Consider the following 21,641-nt stretch of genomic DNA (forward strand, 5'->3'; position numbering starts at 1 on the left):
AAGCTATTTTCCTGGAGTAAAGTGCGACAGATATACGAGATAGGATGATAATTTAAGTATAATGCAGCCTACAAAAGAAGAAGTCAAAGAATTTCTAGACCATGTGAAAAAAATGTTATCACTTTCTTGAGGACTAATTTGAACGAAAAAATCATAGTGAAAACAGTAGTTTCGATGCATGATTTACGATCAAAACAATATAATTAATTCGGAGAGTTCCTTTTAAATAGCGCACGACATCTTTGTCAATTATGAGGAACCAACTCTAAACCCCAATATTGGTCTTATAACTCTTGGCTCTTCAGCTTAGCCGTTAATGTAAGCAAACTCGTTATCCCTAGAAACTCTAGACAAATGGAGACCGATAGTCAGTACGCCCACTAGATAGGCCGAATAATGGGACTTAATTTTACCTTAAAGATTTAAGTTTGGCAGTAGGTAACAGTTAACTGCATAGTATTTCGTTCTGAATTGAGGCGCTGATATTCCATACGCCAAATAACAAATCGCTTTACAATGAAATAAAATCAATTTTGTTTCAGGTTGGTATATTCTGATTTGTTTCAAAGTGTGACAAAACCATGCAACGTCGATTTGTCGACTTGTCTCAAATATTTATAGATTGACAGAAAGATGAAATAGCACCAACAGATTGTTGTATAGACAACTGATTATTCAAACTAATCATACGCATATGTTGATCAACAGATACTTTTTATAGTAACCTGCTATAGTAACTATGATCCACGACCCAATCTATAGACTAAGAAACAATGAATATACAATTTTTACTGCAAAGCACCAAAGACACCAATGACAAATGTTGGAGAAGTCATAAATTTTAAAAATTGGTCTGTGACAAAATGAATCTGTCGACGTTCCATCGTACACAATCAATCACGTAGCTCTGATTAGCAGTCGAGAACAAAACGTAACAAGTAGGTACATGTTTAAGTATTTGACGGCAGGAAAGGTAGTTAGTATTGTGTCCTATCGCAAAAAGCGTTTGGATTCCAAACTTTCGAATAGTTAACTTCGAAAAGTCATCTCGTTCAGGTGGATTAGAAAGCCTATCTTCGGTTCAACCATAACACAGTGTGTCTAATCACTGTAAGAGTGCTCTAATACACAATCAAAATCGCATAATCCCAGTCAGTGCATGCAACACAATCCAAAACGAAAAACTAATCAATGCGGTTGCCTCCAAGACTAAGTATCAACTGAAATAAACTGAATGTAGTTAAGGAAAAAGCATGTAAACTCAGTGAAGGCATAAAGAAAACAAAGGCTACAATTATGCCACCTCAAAAGGATCAGAATATTGTACATATTGAGGAGTCATGAGGAACAAGTTACAGGTGTGCATGTTGAGGGATTTTCATACATAAAACCTTAGGAACGGTTCTTACACTACCCAGTTCTTTATATTACCGAAACCTGCTAAACGTTGACGTGCTTGAGATTCAAAGATAAAAACCCTGCTTAACTGATATCTTGATTTTCTGAATAGAATGCACTAGCAAACGAACGAAAATCTAATCTCCACAGATTTCGTCAACGAAAAGGCCAGTGATGAACATTGTTGATTCTCAGGTCTCCGAGTATTTCCTAAATGGTAATTGTTACGGGAGAAATACAGTGTGTCCAACGTTATATGGAATGTTGCTAGGAGCATCACACATTCTATTGATTTTTCATACATTCGTTTTATCTAAGCTTTGAACATGGTTTGAACATAAATTTTATTATTTGAAGATATTCCGAATGAGATTCCGCTCAGAAAACGGTATGTTAGGCAGTATTCTTACGTTCCCATAAGATTTCAGTAAGTGACTAGCCAGCAGGACGTCCTCTACGTCGGAATCATTCTTGAGTGGTACACGAAATAGCCTCGAGTTATTTAGATGCTCAGAGTCCTTTCCCGAAGTGAGCCGTGTGACTGTCAAAGGCTCTGTTCTAGGAAGTTCAAGCTTCTTGTTTAATTTTCCCCAGAGCATCTTGCAATTTTGTCCTGCAAAGTGAGGGGAAGGTCAGGGTTGTATTTAAGATTCATTATTATGAGAGAGTCATCACGAACCATTATTGATGTCCCAGGTTTTCCAGTGCGTCCAGGTTCGGCACCTTGTTGTTTGGAGGTCAAAACGCGTTTCCGATTCCTAGGCTCTTTGATGACCGGAAAGACATTCTAAAGGGTATACTGTGTGGCCAAGTCACCAGTTGATTTCTGTACAATACTTGTGATGTTCAGTTTAGACGCTGACGTCTGGTCCTTTTTCACTCTGTTAAAGTGGATTCAATCACCCACAGAGTTTTTGGGGACCGCCGTTGCATTCAAGGACCCTGTGCTGGGAGACCCAAGTTTACTGAGGGAGTCTATTATCATTAATGTTATTATGGTGCTGAGTTTCAGCATGTCGCCACTAGTGCTATTACATACCCAATCGATAGTAGACCTGTCGATATCTCTCTTCTCGTTTATACTGAGTGTCCTTGTTTGTCTACCTGTTGAGTGACTAGCATTTTCCAAATTTTCAGGAAAACTTGTTCCGCAGACCTGTCAATAGGGCAATGATGTTGTTCAGCAAAACGAAAACATCCACGTTGCACATAACACATATTCACCTAAGATTCGACTTGCTGAGTCCTTCGTAAGCAGCTGCTGTGAGATCTGTGCACGCTTCGTGGAACCAATCTTTGCAGTTGTCTCACTACATGTAACAGTTAAACGGCATCCAGGTCGTTTGCATGAATTTTTCATGACTACATTGACGTAAGTTATCTTATAGATACAAGCAGAAACCCTAAGACCGTTAAAAGAAACACAGTACACTAAACCTGGCAGAAATGGATAAAAAAGGGTTACGATAAGCTGAAACCAGCCTTTACGGGAAAAACTGAAGAAAAAAGAATAGCAAGCTGAGGCAAAACCACAGGTAACTACTAAGTTAGGTGAAACTCAAAAAAGTAATCCACTGAACGTACAGATCAGAATAGATTTCTTAGATCAGAAATGGTACTTTTGTTGCATAAGAACACAGCAAAAGGTAAAGAAATGCAAATCACGCTGGGACTGAACTTCCCGTTCGAAAAATGAGCGAAAGGCATCTACCGAATCTTTCAGAAGAAAGCTTAAATTTTTTCTAGGTTCTGTGGATACTGAAAGAGACTTCTATTATTTTTATCCCATTGATTTTACCAAAGCAATCAAATAATTTTTAAACCTTTAAGTTTCTATAGTCAGCAACCCGCAGACGTAAAGTTCAAAGGAGAAATTGTTTTCTTATTTGGCAAATCAAGGTTAGAAGTTTCACAGTTTAGTTAGATCATATGTTAATACACGGTTCGTGACCTTGTACATAGAGCGTCACTTGATTTGAGTTTTCCGGAGACAGCACTTCCTGTGGCAACTGTTTTGCTATATATCCATTCCTATTCTTCACAGTTCATTGCTTCAATTCATTTTTAAAATATTTTGTATTCTTATTTTTAAAATGATTTCGACAAAAAACAATTAGGATGTTAATATATTGTCGTGTAAGCGTATATGTCTAAAATTCATGATGTAAAACTCTGAAAAACAGTACTTTATCTACCTCAAAATCAACAATAAAGGGTTTATTGGGTTTTGGTGGAAAAATTTATTAAAATAGAGTATTCATTATTTACTTCTCCATCCTTAAAATGTATTAAGCATGTCAATATATGTTAACTTTGAAAAAACCACGAATATCATGATCAGTTATTCTAAACTAGGTGTTTTATACTCCGAAGTTGATTTTTCACATGCCCTTTTCCCGTCTCAATCTGCTGGTTCGCATTGGATCGGAGATCAGAGTTCCTGGTATTTTGATGTATTCATTTCATTTTCCAATTACCTCATTTATTGTGAACCAACGCTTTAATCAGTAGATTTTAAACCACTCCCTGATTTTATACGTTCTTTCACAGCACCCATTTTTCAGTAGTTCCATCACGTACAAAAGATGTATCTATATATCAACACATGCAACTTAAGTATATATTTGCCATTGAGATGTAGTGACTCTCTCTGCAAAAACGCTTATCGTGTTTGTTATCATTTTGACCGGACTCTTCGTTCCGATTTTCGTTTTCATCTTATGATTAACGTAAAACTGTGTGGAGGTACTAGATAAATGTTCATAATCGTAGAACGGACATATTTTATAGTGAAAACATCTAAAATCTGAACCAACAGATACTAAAGAAAAGTTTGCCTAAGAATAAAAACCACTTCATAAGACGAGAAGTTTTAAGGTATAAATTGTCTTACTAAAGTCCAAAACTGGACTAAAAGCTTACTAATTCCAGATGTATGGTCGGTTTGGGGTCCACATTTTTTCGAAGCCTAATTTTAAAACAACCAAAACACTACAATCCAAATATTCTCTATTATTGACCATCTTAAATACTAGTGAAATTTTTTTTAATTGTATCAGAGACTTAGTCATAATATCATTTTTACTAACCCGTTTACTGTGATGATTTTTCGCATGTTCTTTGGGTATGTTTCATGATCTGCATTGAAAAATCGCTCGCTGGCTGCACACCACCGTGTGGTAATAAATCGAAAGTACGATTTCAAAAATGAATTCGTATCTTTATTCGACAATTCTTTACCTTTAGCCTAGCGTAGACGTTTGGGTGATATATATTAACATATATGACTTGAAGTATTTTCAAGATACACTGTATTTGGAGATATTTGTGAAGTAAACATGCATTGTCAGTGAATTTTATTAGTCTAAAAACCGCTCATCATAGGTTATTCCTTACTGTGCTTCTTAGACGCCGGTTCACAGTATGGATTTCAGTCTGATTACTTTTATCAGTTAGTTATAATAAGCCGGTGCAGTGAAATTTTTTTTCTGTTTGTCTAATTACGGTTGACTTATCAGATCCAGGAAATTGTATATAGGAGAGCTGAGAAACACTAAAGGCACCGTGTAAAAATCGTCTGGTTATTACTATTTATATGGTCAGAAAAGGTAAACACAGCAGATAGGTACAAGAAAAACATTTCTTTGACTATTCACAAGTATCCTGAGTGCTAATCTCTGATTTTCCTAGTCGGTTCAAATTCGTAAATCAAAACGCCTGTTAATGAGTATTGAAATCCACGTGAATCATTGTTTGTTTATTTTGAAACCATTAACTGCCGCTTCAGCTTATCTCATTTCTTCCGGTTAAAAACATTCATTGTTTCTTTCGCTTAATTGAGCTGTAAATCATTTCGCTCTATGTTTATTGGTTTTTAGTCTATGTGATTTCCGTTAATTATTGATATCTCACGCCATAATTCGAATTTGTGCGTGACTTATGAATATGAACAGCTCTCTGTCCACTTATATATATGCCTTTCTGCTGTGGATTTATTCTGTGCGGTCAAAGACAATCAAAAGTAAGTTTTGTGTTATGCCTGCTGATTACTTCAGATGAAGCTTTAGGTGCATCTTAACTAAAAGAGGTCACAAAGTGATGGTTGTGTATTCTATTCATTTAATTGAGGAAATTGTCTATTCCATGAAGTGATAGATCAAAATCCATTTACTGATCTGACATAATCATTGTACAGAATCCATATGTATATATCATAAACGTAAAGTATCGCAACATATTTAATACTCTTTGCAAGGAAGTTTAGAGTTTTACCTGTCTACTGAAAACGAGTTCTAGCTGAGGATTAAAAAAATCAATCCGAATTAAGAATCATACATATATTCATTTTCTTGGCTCCTCTTTTCTCGGGGTTTTGTTTAAATTACTGTGCTTTTAGAAGTAATGGGAGATTTATACACTAAATATTGGATAATTTTTGCAGTGTCAAATTTAGGAAGCTATTAGTTTATAATCAAAAGAATGAAACAAAGTTTTGCTCTGCAAAACCTTAGTCCAAGATATCAGTCTAGACTAAATCATCATTACTCTATGAATGAGTCAAGTCAGTCAGCTAAAACGTAGGACCAGGCACATTTATGCATCGGTCCAAGTTGCCATACCTCCTTAGCACAACAAGACGAACACCGTACTCATAGAAGTAGTTAATTTAGTGGTGGTAATATATAAAAGAAAGATCGCATATAAGGATATAGTACAGGAAGAAAGACAGATATGAAGCAATTTTAATCTCAAGGTTTAAGGGAAGATAATGAGTGTATACACCTACGCCATTGTGGTCGATTCTGGGCCATGTCACCCATAGTCTCCAACCATTGGTTACGATAGTCACGCGGACCTCAACCAAGTAGTCTGCATCTACCAACATGGCTCAGACTAGAAGTTAGCGACTTCAAGCACTGATGCCATGTTTTGGTTTGACCGCCCCTAACTTTCTTCCAACCATCCCTTACACTAGTCAGCATAGCGCGTCGTGGTAATCGGTGTTCAGGCATATGTAACACGTGGTCCAACCATCTCAGTCGATGAAGATTCATGACCTCATCAACTGATTTACCATCAACAAACATACCGTAATGAGCTACCGCTGATTATTTAATGTTTTTTGGCTTTCATCTTTATTTGGTTTGTATATGTTTCAAAGAGAATGCTAGACTACAACGCTGTTGTTAACATAAGATTCGTAGTGCTTAAATACATCAACCTATTTTCTTGTAATAAAATCCAAAACATACAACTATACACCAAAAGTCTTTAATGTGTCTGTGATTTCATGAGAGAAATATGTTTGCTATTATAAATTCATTTAAGTCTAAGATTGGCCAGCTATTCAAAATCATATAAAAACGTTTCCGATCGTTCGATTTGCTTTACAAAAGGCATGAAGTATGGTCTTTATTTGTCTTGATTAATATGAATGGCCAATTCATGTTGATAAACTATGTTGTTGTGGTTTTATGTTACGTCAAGTTCCGTTATATAGCATTGTTCATTCATTGTCAGTGGTTCATAATTGCCTTACTTGTTATAAGTCAGTTAGTTACTTATTATTTCACTGTATTATACTCCTTCAAACGCTAATCTTTCACATTAATGCTTATACTCTTACTACTTCTACCACTATGGGATTTGAATGGACAACTGCATCTCTGTGTTAATGTTGTATGGCAACTCGAACTGATGTACGTACGTACGAAGTTCTACGTTGTGTCTGACTGACTGACTACTTATTAAATGAAACCATTTGTAACAGAGATATCTAGTTGATTTGATGCCTGTAACTTCTAAATCTTACTGATGGACCTAGAATTTTCTGTCGATAATGTTTATATGTAATAATTGTGCTTTGCAATGACCCAAGAATTCAAGGTTTGAAGGTAGACTTACCACACCTATGTTGTACAAAACAGTAATTAATATAAGTTCATATGAGCTCTATATCTAAATACCGGTTAGAGATTTTCTCGCCTAAAGCTTCATAGAAATGGGATGCATTTATGACCTATTGTTTGTGAGTTAACGCTATCAAGTTATTTCAAGAATTTTTACCAAACACCTAGTAATTATGAAGTGATATTTTTCATTTCGTATGTACATACCATACTTTCGTAAATATTATGGAATTGAACAAAATTATGATTTTCCGTTGGATATTTATGAAGCAACTTATCTCTAAAATTCCCACTGTTGCTCATTTATTAAATTGAATTTATTTCCACAGAATATGTACGAAACCAGGTAACGAACCATAAAACTGTTCAACGTCTACTATGGATTTCAAAAGTAGTGCTTTTAAAAATGTACTTTATGCTGTTTAAGTTTTTTTTTAATCTTTTTTCCAAACAGTTGACACACAGGATTGTTTTGGATTGCCAGAAAAACCATTCATTATCTTCGGTGCAGTGGTTTCACATACACGTGCGATCGGCAGAACTCTGTGTTATTTCCAACCGTCAGACCAAAATCAGTATTTGAGTATTTATCCTACGAAATTAATATTACCTAGCCAATTTGGAACGTGTCCAGTTATACAGATCAAAGAATTCACATCTGTTAGAGATGAACTAATTGATAATAGTGACGTAAATATGATTATACCAATGAAAGTCCCTGATGATACTAAGTTAATTGTAAGTTAAGTGTGTTTGTTCCGGTAGCAAAAGTAGTTTTATAGGCCCTGTGTTCTTGTCTATTGGTTATGTTTCAAGGTAATTTTATTTCAAAACATACCTCAATATGTTGTATTTCAGATGTTTGTTTAAAAAACAGATAATTACCAGCTGAAATCATTCATTCATTCCCTTTAATGAAGGGTGTTTTGCCGAAAACGCTCATTTGTCTCACAAATGAAATCTGCATTTCCAAGTTTCATTACAAATTATGTAATTATATCTCCCCTTTAACTAAGCTCCAGTCGATTCGATAATCCAAATGAAAACCTTAGAGTTGTTTCTTGAAGAAAATATATCTATTTTCTACAAGATTTACAATCAAGTACAGCGAAAGCAGCGCATTGATCTATATGAAAATTTTTCTGACAGTCTATAAAAGCATATTTCACTAAGCCATTGCAAAACTGAATAGAACTAAGTATGAAATCTTCCCTTTTGGTTCCACATCTTACACTTCCGAATTCTACAGTAAAGCTATCATAGAGAAACAGTCCGCATCTTATTTTATTCAGAGCTCACACATAACAATATTTTATGATTCAAGTTTTAACTAGTCTACTTGGTTAATCAGTTTAACATAAGACTATCCCTTCAATCTATAATCTGTGACTAAACACTCTGTAACTCCCCTCTAAAAATACTAAGTACTGATAGCTTAGTGTTGATCGAACTTGATAAAAGTTCTGGTATTGAACTGACGAATAGATCCAAATATATAGAGAAGTTTGTTTTGATTTCGAAGGATTAATACAAATCCTACACTGCGAATCAAAGTAATAACTGAAGTGCAACAATAAAGAGCCGTATGACTAGATAAAATTGAAGAAATACACATACAGAGAAGTAATTGATTTTTCCTTATCAGGTAATTTGTAGGGTTTGGAAGCAATGAGTATTGAACTCGAACTTCAGTGTGGATAGTAAAACTGGAGCAAAGGTACATGCAACCGACAAATTTCAAGGAGGACAAAAAACACCTATTTCCTTTTTCCAGCCAAAACTCAAAATTGTGATCATAATATCTATGGTCTAAATTACTTATGTAATATTGAATATCTACGTGGCAGCTTATTGGTCAAATAATTTTCCTTCTTTTTCTGTGTGTGTATTTAGTTTCAAGCCAACTGTACAAATTATCTATCTATGCTAGATAAAGTAGTGCATACGTCATCATCAAATCTGAAAATACAAATTTTATTTGATCCAGCTAATTCTGCTGCATCAGATGTTGCCTATCAATTTGTGATATCATCATACGGTAATTTAAAATATTTCATAATCTATTTACGTATTATCATTTGTGAATCGACCATTAATTAGAGAGATAGCTTCAACTAATTCTAAAATAACTTACCTTAGCATTTCACTCTTTATCTTCTTGGTATAAATAGGTAAAAACTCTCTTCTAATGCAACTCGATATCACGCATATACCTTATTATTGATTTTCTACACTCATTCAGTCATAAGTAACTTAAAACATGGAACGTATGTACATCATGTTCGATTCCCTACGTTATATAATCACAACAAAATACAATCATTGACATGAATATCAAGGTGGTAGGAGCATTTGTAGTGTCGATTGTGTTAAAAGTTGTTAATTATTGAGAATACGAATCGAGAAGAGAGAATGAATTCACGGAGTGAAAAGTAGAAAGAAATTTTAAGCTCACGATTTAGAAGAAGACTGGAGGTAAATTTATAAACTTAGCTTTATCCAACAAATAATTCATTGCATCTCTCTGTATTTTATTTGTGAAACGGTTAAAACAATCATAATGTTTCATGTTTAGGAAATAAACATGTTTTTTTCGATTTATTAAAATTAATCGTAAATACAAAGTGAGTGTGGTACAACGTGATTAGTGAACTGATGAAGTTATAGGATGGGTTAAAGTCTAATTATTATTTGTCCGGTTTATCAATATGAAAGCATATACACTTTCCAGTTAGCTTGAAAAAAATAACAAATAAATAACAATTTATATAGATTCAAATGTTATGTGTGGAAATGTTTGCTTTGACTGACGCTTTAACACCGACCCGGACATCATCATCACCTTCATAACTCTACGGAAATATTTGAAGATTTAACTTAAATACAAAGCAAAAGTTGCGTAATCCGGTTTGCGGTCATTTCGCTAATCACTTATTTCTATTTAGAAGAGCTGAACCCGTTTTACTTCAAACAAGGTACTTCTCTTGCGATTCGAATCAGGGAATCAAGCTTCTAATTTCTTCAAATAAATAGTAAACATTGAACCCTTGTAAGAGATTATCAGTTCCAAGGACTTGGTTTTCTGGTTGTTGATGGCCAGGACTTATACGTCTTGATAAGTATCTTCACGTTACCTGCATTCAAATCTCGCTTAGATTTGGGATAGTGGTTAGCACTGGAATTCATGATAAGCTCCCTGTGTTTTTTTATTTTAGGTATAGGGTTCGAGACTCGTTGGAACCATGAATTTTGGGATACATGTTTACTTAGCTGCTGATTCCTGAATAAAACAGATCATTTATCTCTAATTCTAATGTCAAACACTGTTCTACATTTAATTTTTACCACATAATATTATGGGAATATTCGGCTATCAAATAAATAGTACAAAAATGGAAACTTTTCTGTAATTTCTGTGTTTTTTGGAATAGGGAGTTTGACCTTTAAAGACGAATCACCAACCTTGTATGTTTAAAATTATTAGTCTCTTTCGGCAAATAAATGTAAATCACACAGTCCTGTCTTCTTTAAGCCACTAACAACAAACCTACTAACTCCATTATTGTATTCACTGCACTATCAATAGGCTATTTCAAATTTTTTCACACTTTCGGTCAGCAGACCAGAAAGTCAAACAACTAGGTCATAAGCATTTTTATTATTTGAATAAACAACATAAAATGCAAGGTCACAGCACACTTTTATTTATGAATCTTTGTATTTGCATAAGTAGGATCTTTGGACTGGTATAGCACTGATTAATAGATTTAGAAGCAACAGACTGTAGTTTATGAACGGCAAAATATGTATTAATCAGTATATCATACAATAAGTAAAATTACCATAAAACAAAAGTTTGATAAATATGTTATAACTTGTGCCCTGTTAATATATCACGCGATACCGACGTGCAATGTTTTATAGTGTAGAAGTAGGTTGGGAGAAAGCTCAGGGCGGCCAGACCAAAAAGTGGCACAAATCCATGAAGTCACTGACAAGTGGACTGAGCCATGTCGGTAAGTGTAGACTACCTGGTTGGGATCCGCGAGATGATAGCAATCTATGGTTTGAGACCTTGAATGACATGGCTCAAAATCGTTTGCAATGGCGAAGGTGCATCCACTCTTTGTGTTCTCCCAAATTCTAATCTTCTGAATTCTTCATATCCCTACCCTTTTTCTCATTCCAAATTTATTTACTGGATTATACCCCTTGAATAACATCTTCAAACGCTAATCTTTCACATTAATGCTTATACTCTTACTACTTCTACCACTATGGGATTTGAACTGACAACTGCATCTCTGTGTTAATGTTGTATGGCAACTCGAACTGATGTACGTACGTACGAAGTTCTACGTTGTGACTGACTGACTGATATCACGCGATACGATCTCCAGTTTGTCACCAACTTACTTACCAGACCAATGACACATAAGCCAGTAGGAGCAACTTAGAGTCAACTCTGAGTTCTTATTGGTCCTTGAGATGGCAGCTTTTCGCTTAACCCAACCAATATATGTATAATATTAGTCCATAAATAATTCTTAGCGGTTACCATTTATTAATTCTCGTCCAGATATAACAAAATATTCACTAAAATTATATAAAATGATTTTTAAACTAGTTGCACATCACTAATTTATTATCGTATTTCAACACAAAAATCCTAAACAAAAATTATTTGACTTTTAGCAACTATAGGTCGCTATTATGAATCATTTCGTTTGTTTGTTATAAGGAAAAAAAACTTGGATCATCTGACCTGTATAAATTTTCTTAAATATTCTGATCAATAATGAATAAAATTTTTGATACGTAGCAAATGAACTTCCAGATACTTTTTATCACATTAATAAGAGTCTTATTTCGTAAATTTCAAAAAAATATTAGTCGTGCGTACAATTGTACGCCCATATTACATGAATCACTACATGACTAATTTACATGATTCAATCAGCGTTGTAACGAAATGAGAACTGTATATTAAATTTGTGATTAAATTTATAACACCCTTCAAGTGAATATGTTTTATTATAGACTACACTTAGTAAAATTATGTGTAATTACGTTTGTACAGTTTAAAAAAATGCCATTTTGTGAACATTTCACTCACTGAAACGTCGACATTCCTTTTATTATTTCATTAAATTCATGAACCAATCAACGCTAGGCAACCATTGGAAGCACTGGACGGCCGCTTTGTCCTAGCAAGAGACTCCTCAACAGTGTGCATCCATAACCATGCACGCGGTATTCGAACCCAGGACCTTCAGTCTAGCTCGAAGCATTTAATTATTCCTAGCTTGAATGGTGTAGGTAAAGGACGTGTCATTGATAACTCTTTTAAAAATGGTTGATTTTCACCTATTGTTGATTGGTTTAATTTTTTTTAGGCGAACTAGTAACTATGATCACGATAAAGTTGTGTTTATTTAGAATGAACTTCCCTATTTCGTCCGATTGATTGGCATGTAGTATATTCACCATTGAAACTTACTACACCATTTTGGCATCATACATATTTTATCTGTGCAACAATTGACAATTGAGTAGTTCTACATTCCACCTATTTCTATCTCATTTTTATGTCTTGTGACTCAGATGACATTTAAATAATATTCGAAATTTTTCTTAGCGGGACAATCTAGAAATAACTACACATAACTGAAAAAACTTATTCTAGTATCTACATGACTGGTGATAATAAAAAATACTATTTTTTCTATTTTAGTATTTATTCTATAGTATCATTTCTTGCAATCTTTTTTCATTCAAGTCAAGCAATTATTATCAGTATTTCATTCACAGTTTAATAATACTCCTTAGTATGTCTGTAAATCCTTAAAACCTCTTTATCATTAATGTATAAAAGTTAGAGTCTCCAAGATTAAGATATTTTAATCATATTACAATATATTCTTTGATATTAGTTGATAATGGTTATAAAAAATTGTATTTGACATAATCGTTTGTACAAACACATTCGAATGTTGCTTTTGAGTAAAGTAAGACTATGAAACATGATGGACCAAATGAATTCTTTGTACTGGTAAACAATGTTTATATCTTCAGTTCACTTTAAGTAACATTAGAACGCGCTTTCATGCTATTAACTATCACTACTTGCGTCCATGTGATTTCATTATGTGTATTATTGTTTTGATAATAAACAAAACGGTTAATTTGTCGATACCCAATTGATTTTCTAAATTCCTAATCATAATAATGCACTGGTATACATGTTTTACATTTCGAATTTTGTTGGCATTCCACATCAAGCCACTTTAATTCTCGCTATACTCTATTGAATATGTTTGGACAAGCGTTCAGCATTAATTGTTTTAAGCCCTATACATCGTTGATAATTAACATTTTGGTCAATGAGCAGTTAGCCCATTAACATAGAAGTATCATTAATTGTCTTAATTCATTATTCATTAAAACCGTTTACCAAATAGATGAGCCGACTGAAACCTATGCTTAGAATCATCCAATCAAAATGAAGCATCATCCATTGAAATCAACCAATCAAATTGCAATAAAAAGGAGGAGTATTAAGGGAATAAAGACTATATAATTGGTCTGGACCATATACTAGGAAATTTAGATCGAACCAATCACATGAGTAATTTTCGAAAAAATAAAAATGGTAGAAATTTACGAATTTCACTCCCCAGCACCCCGCTCCGTACGAAACTTGTCAGCCTTCACCCGAAAAAATGATTCTTGTTGAAAATTCGTTTTCACTTACGTCTTATTTGTCTCAAGTTTATAGGCCCTAACTAGAGTATGAAAGTTAACCATGTTGAGTGTTAGGCAGTTACCCACCGAAGACAATGGAAGATGGTTTCTCAATATCGTGGATTGGTTGAAGTTAGACATTAACACCATTGGATGTCGGCTAAGTGATCTCTAGGCGCGCGCGTGTGAGACCGAAGGTCCTAGGTTCCAGTCCCGCACACGGGATCAAGGATACTCACTGCTGAGTAGTCCCAAACTAAAATGGAACGGTCGTCCAGTGCTTCCAGGTTCTCAGTGGTGGTCTGACGTTTATCGTCTCATAATCTCAATTAAAACTCAACAATCTACACAACCCTATATTGATAAATACTGAATAAATGTTTAATAAATCCACCTATACTTTGTCTTTCTGATCAGAATATAACTATAACTTAATAATTTCTTGAATAATGCCTGACTTACTGATGCATTCAAAGAGTATTGTAGCCGTGTAGTGATTTCAGTCTGAATCCTAGTAAATTTTCATACAACCAAATGTTTCTGTCATAAAAGTAAGGCAAATCGCTAACCTATATAACAATCATGATGGGTTTTTGGAAAAAAGGTGATTGAATTCATCCAGTTATCCACAAAAATGGATGGAATTAGTTACTTCTTTTCAACCAATACAAACTGTCAGTCCCGTGTATACAATTAAAAGCAGTGCATTCATTTGTCACTATAAAGACATAATATAACTTGTCCTACTGACAAAAAATTACATAATTAAAGCCATTTTTCCATCTACCTTTTACATTATCAGGGACTTCGTCTCACAGGATAATTTACTACTTATCAGTTATTGTTATACAGATTTTATTATTAATTTATTAATCACTACACTAACTCCTTATAATTAACATTAATTAACAGTTCTAGGACCATCATACAACTGTCCATCAGATACATTTCGTTGTTGGGATGCGGCTACTAATTGTATACCCGATTCTCTGACATGTGACACAATTGCGAATTGTCATGATGGATCCGATGAAAATGGTTATTTGTGTAAGTGTAGTATAGTAGTGAATATTTTTCTCGTCTTTTTATTGGTATAGTTTACCTATTATAATCCCTATTAATGTTATGAATAAAACTAATAATTCTAATCCATATTTTTAAGTGTTGGATGGATTATAGTCCGTTTGTAAAATAAAAAATATGTTCTAATTAAGTTATTCTATGGGTATTTAAAAATTTCTTTTGATGGAACCTCACCGGAAAGGTACTCATATTACTGATTATATGAGTAGAAAGTATTGAGAATCTACCGACTGGGTTAATCAAGTGCTAATTTACTCGTCTATGACTCGCACATCATTTCTGTAAAAAAATCTGACTTAAAGGTTATGTCATCGACTAGTGGAACGTTTTAAATAGTAAACTCTGTATTCATGGAGAAAAATTGTTCAACTGCTAATAAATTATACTTTTCTAATATTCAGATTAACTTGAACGAAATATTGAAGTTTATCTTTGTTAATTTTAGTCTGTTACTTATTGATTGCGGTGAATATCTTGATATATTTTATTTGGTGTTAATTGTCAATGAGCAAATGTTTTTCGAGCCGTTCAAATAAATATTCTTTCATTCTAATCGAAATTCAACCTTCGAACCCCTTAACTGACTGGTTAGCTTAACGGTACAATGATTGTCGCTGATCCAGATCCACTAAAAACAATGTATACAGTTCTTAAATTTTGTAAATCTGATTGTAATTGTGCAGTCTATTAACATTCCAAGATCGATCATTTCTTTCTGTACTTCACTCATAAAATGAGGAACTACTCAGTTTAGTAGCATCTGACTAGGCGTATAATGTTATTCAAAATGACACTGTAGGTGTTCTACAGCTAAATATATGATTCTACATATCATTAGGTTCCAACGTTTGTGTTGGAACGTCGTTTGGCGATAATCCTATTGAATCACAGAGTTAAGTTTTACAAGTATACATTATGTGATTAATTAACAATGCAGTACAATATAAGCCACACAGTTTAGAAACATGCACATTATCGCTCATCATATTTGATGACATTGAAAGCTTATTGATATGAAAAACCGAACACAGCAGCCAATTAAAATGATGTCATTTAGCCTAATTATTTCATTATAATGCTTGTTCAGTAGACATCCGTTTACATTTAACAATCTCTTTAACTGGTTGATTTAACGAAGCTGCATTAAAAGCTCGAAAGGTTATTCGGAAAAAATATAAAGTCTCTATAGCATCTTTCATGTTTTTTCAACCCAATGTTCTCATAGAGCCATCAGTGAATTTCAACAGAAATGTGGTCTGTTATTAAATTCAATATGACCTACCTTCTATCCGACCATACATTGTACTAATGAGCATTTACTTCTTAGGTATTTTTATGCAAATGAAATGTAAACACTGTTAGCTTCCCATAGGTCTGTAGATTGAACTTCACCTAGAGTTCCTATCAGCTCTCAAACGTATTCTAGATTTTTCTTGTTTTTACACTTCCATTGATTAGGATATCAAGTTATTACGTTTTATATATCAGGGTAATTTCTTATAATGGACGATTTGGAAATTCTTCCAGTTCAAAACGGGTTCCATACAATAATTATTTGCGCGATGAAAGAGAAAAACGTCCCATAAGGAAGATTTGCTTTGGTGAAGACTCTAGAAGATTTAAATTAAAACCAAGTTTACACTGATTCAATTTAGTGGTTATTAATCATAGTAATTACCAAACTGAACAACTCTCACTTGAACGTGAAATACCATTAAATATTATACTTAATAAAACTATACTGAACGAAAAATCATAATGTATTAGTTAACAAATATTGTTATGTCGAGTAGAAGTTTACATTGAATCAATTCAAGGTCAAATGAACAGAAATCCTATTTAAAATTAATACATAATCTTCCCTTTAATTTGTGACTAATAGATTATATGAAGGGATTTAAGATTCACAATATGACTATAAGAGAAGTAAGTGATTAGACCAATTTTGAATTTTCTTTCCATTCAACATAGGTACTGGAAGAATTAACGGTATCCCCATCCCATTATTTGCAATTATTATAACCAGTAAGTAAAAAGTTGACATTAAAATAAATAATTCAACGTAGTAGTCTGACATTCAATAATTCTGTTCGCTTGTTTTATACCTTCTTTATTTGTATAAAAAAAGCTACAACTGATAATAAAAAGGGCAGTACAAATTATATATATATATCATTCGTTCAATGGTTACATAATTATTTATCCAGCTCATTGATAACTAAATCTGTTAAACATTCGCATAACATTTCAAGATATAGCTGTATCAACTTATTCATACTTTAAAATTTAGAAAATTCCCATATCGTTAATCAGAATAACATTCATGTTATTCAGACTGTCGAATTCCTATTAGTTTGCGTATAACAGAGAAATCCTGCTTAAGATATTTTCATGTAATTACGTACAGTAGTAATATATGCTACTATATATCATGATCTTTTGAAAACTAATTGGTCTTTGTTCAAACTTCGTTTTATGTACCGTATTTCTAGTTTTTATTGTAAATTATACTGAAAGCAATTTAAAGTTATCCTACAAAAATAGTGGATGTTTTGCAATCACCAGGACACTACTACAACTAGTATCCGGTTGTCATCATTATCATAGCTTAAAAAAACCACTCAGTGTGGGATATAAATTTTTCAATAGAGTATAAATTCTCAGGAATTTGTGGGTCCAGTATTAGATATTATTAAGTTAGCACATAGTCTACAATAATAATTCGGTAATTATCTTCGTTCCAAAGGACACATCATTGTTATCTCAGTTGTGAGGTATTGTAACGAAGAATACCAGTGAAGTATCTAATAAAATAAATTAACCGAGATGAAGAACCGCTATCTTTGTTATTCTCACAATTCCAGTCACTTTCTATGGGGGTATTCAATGTACTACTGTTTACTTCAGTTAACTGAGTTTAAATTCTCTGCTTCAAAACAATTTATTTTACAGATCACCCTACTGATTTGTAGTAAATATCATGTTCTCTTCTGTACTGTTCTAGTATCAATTTTCGGACTTATTCTCTTGGTTTTAACTATTGTATTTGTTATTCGTAAACAAAGGAAGCATAAGCGCAAAACAGAGCAAACGTAAGTTATGACGATTACACTATGTATGCTTTCGTAGTAAACATTTTAATTTCTTCATTTGATCAGCAGTATTTTATTTGTCTTAAAAATAACCTGTTATATTGTGATTTTAAACTGATTTTTTGAACCTTTAGTCGATAGTGTTTTCCAGCTGAACAGTGAAAGCATCTTTTATCATTATAAGATGGTGAAACATTCCAGGACTTTTCGACTTCTAAGTGCTTTTAATCTATTTGTAGCACAAAAAGACTCGTAGAATAGGCTCTATTTTTCATCAATGTTATTCTGTACTATACAGTTTACGAAGTCTAAAAGGGATGGATAGTTAAATTAACTTCACGAAAACTCTGTTTAATAAACTTCAGGAAATAAGCGGTGTTTGTATGGTAGGAAAGAAATCCCTACTTATCCAGGATCGTAAAGGTTATAGTGTAAGAGGTGACCTAGAGAATCTTTCGAATTTTGTTTAGAAAATATATTGAGTATTCACTTACACATCCGATAAAAATTTATTTGATAGCTGAATAATATTTGATAACTGCCTTAATTTGACTTGGGAATATTCAGTATTTTATCATTGAAAACAACACCATTTAGTCAGAATCCAACAGTTAATATTTTCAAATTCTGTTAGTGTTGTTATTTGGCGCCAACGTTTATCTATTATCACCGGTGGATAAATTCCTCGCTTGAGAATGAAATAAGCATTTGTGGCTCTTTGGTTCCCACGGTTCTCCAGCTTTAGTGTGCAAGTATATGAAAAATTGCAAGGGATCTTTTTTGCACAAAGCCAAATTTCTAGAATGCAATATTTGAAAATGCCACTTCTCTTGTCAATAAAATGTTTGTAACCAACTAGGGTCAACAGGTAGATATCAGCTGCTGCTACCCATCGAATCTTAATTTACGACAACAGACCAATAAGAGAAACTATGCAAATGTGTAATTGCTTCGTTTTAATGGTATTCCCCGATTACTATTCACAAAAGTTTGAGAAAGATTAAATTGTACAGTGAGAGATTGATACATTGACTTAAAGAGTTCACATTGTATAAAGACGTATAAATATGTGCAACCAACTTATATTTGAACAAATGAAATCTGATCAGTAATTGTGTCCTATCCCTATCATATTTTTCTCACAAAAATATCCCTAAAACAACCCAAGGACAAAAATTTACGAAGCGCATCGCTTTAAAAAGACATTAATGCTATTTTCCGAAACAAATTAATAGATTTACGCAATGGTCGTGCATAACTAGTAAGATTCATGATCGAGATTAATGATATTGAGAAACCTGACATCCCCTTATACTTTTCCCATCTTCTGTATATACCTAATTTCTTTACTTTTCCGGGATTTGTCCTGATAATTTTATCTCACTGTGTTAATGGTAACTTAAAGCCATGCACAAACATGTTAGATTCTAAGTTACACGAAACTGACTTTTCATATTAATTTTGATTTTAGGTGGATAGATATGACTACACAACCTTCAGCCAACGCACATCAGTGTAAGTCCATTATATGTAATAATTTCAACCAATTATTGATCTATAGTGAAAGGAAATTAACCAAAACATGGAGAATACCATTCTGTCCATTAGGATGGACGGCGTGTGGAGTTTGTGCAATCTGAATATTGTTTACTTACATAGGCTGACATCAGGGAATTGACTGAAGTTGAAGGTGCGTACTACGAAGTCTCGACCAAGTGGCATACAACTCAAGTAGATAGACCCAAGCGTCGATGGCGAAATCTTGTATGCTGTCGTGGAGCCCGCAACGTAGTACGAAACAGCCTTCCAGTTATTGTTAGACCAAAATAAATCCATATAATCTATCCTTAGACCTACTGTTTTTTAGAAGTCCACCATTCTAATGACTCAACTTTGCCGAAAAATAATCATGTAGTTGTCATGTTTTTCACTATCATGAAGGAGTTTGTGCTGGATCATTAATTCTCTGGAGACTAAAGATCCCTATCTGGACTCTCACAGTAGTTCTAGGTATCTGCTACTAGTGATTTAAACTGCAGATTCCTTAAGAATCAACTGGATTTGTAAATCGAAATGTGACTACTGAACAGTCTTCATTACATTGACAAACGATTTTGGGTGTTCTATCACATCCCTGACAATATTTCTAGTGGCGTTTTTGTTGTGCTATTGCCTGTTTTTTTTATAGCTCTTCTTACTGAGAGAACATGACAAACTGACCAGAATTTCGAAACGATTTGGGAGGATGCGAAGAGAAATCTGTGCAGTCACCATTCTGCCACAAGAAGCAACTCTTTTATATTGGTGTACATAACTCTATTTCAATAGAACACTACTTGTAATCAATATACATGTACAACCTCTATACTTGTAATATCTTTGGGTTTCTATAACCGGTTTCATGTCCAATGCTAAACGGTGATAGTTTATCTTTCGTTTTTTTTCGGGTACGTTATATGGTGGTAGACATGTCGGTTGATATCCACAGATGTTAAATATAACTAACTTATTCATCGGTTGCCCAAACCAGAGTAGGTAGAACAGAGCTGGGACTTGAGAACTAAGAGTTAAACGCCTTGACTACCAAACCATCCCTCAATTTACCTAAGATTCTTGAGCTGTTTTGAGTTATTTATCGCTAAGCATTTACTTCATTTTTATAAAAGCAAACCACTCGCAATACATAGCAGACTGTTTGCATATCTACAGGCACATATATTTCATTTAAATGTCACCATCTTACGGATGTTAAGCGCGATCTAATACATTAAAGGATTTTCGCAGTTTGCCACTATCTGGTCGAAAATCTGGTAAACAAAATAGAACGTTTATGCTCAGTGCATAGATTTAGGCAAAACTGGTAAATCTGTTGTAAACCATTATCTGCCGATGTTGAAATGTCTAGTTAAGGTCTCCCTGGTGTGCTTTGTCATCTGGTATCGAAAGTTAGAAACTGATTAAATAAATAAAACCCAGTATTACTTGTTTCAAGTTGTACAAGTGGATATAAGCGCCTCACTTAGAACCTCTTAACAATTACAAGCTTAATTTAATCACCGTGTTGAAGATACATTCATCTTTTATTCACTAACTTTTGAATGTGATATTACTTTAGGGTATTTACCACTTGAAGTATAAAACAGGAATATTCTTATCAGATAAACTTCCGTTTATATAGAAAAGACCCAAAACATGAGTTAATAACTAGATTTTACAATTGTACACATGAACAAATGTCTCCGTAGCCAGTGCAGTTAAGTATAGGAACAGGGTATTTAGTTAGTAGAAAATAAAGACATTTACTACACTATATACAGGAGTCCAAATATGATTACAAGTGAAGTATTTCACTTGTTAAAGCACGCTACTGTTGCATATTCGCCAACATAGATTGAAATCTGCTACGAAGAAGCAT

General features: G+C 33.6%; 1 protein-coding gene across 1 annotated transcript; it reads left to right on the forward strand.

Moving 5' to 3' along the window:
• Nucleotides 1–1,572: 1,572 nt before the first annotated feature.
• On the forward strand, nucleotides 1,573–21,317 carry Smp_127500 (hypothetical protein; the record flags this gene model as incomplete). Its single annotated transcript, XM_018799255.1, is given in 8 exon segments — nucleotides 1,573–1,615; nucleotides 7,762–8,045; nucleotides 9,201–9,345; nucleotides 14,970–15,098; nucleotides 17,106–17,159; nucleotides 18,139–18,226; nucleotides 21,230–21,233; nucleotides 21,237–21,317. Coding segments are annotated over 8 exon segments (828 nt in total).
• Nucleotides 21,318–21,641: the final 324 nt, after the last annotated feature.

Source organism: Schistosoma mansoni, chromosome 3, assembly GCF_000237925.1.
Source record: "Schistosoma mansoni strain Puerto Rico chromosome 3, complete genome".
NCBI classification, from domain to species: Eukaryota; Metazoa; Platyhelminthes; class Trematoda; order Strigeidida; family Schistosomatidae; genus Schistosoma; species Schistosoma mansoni.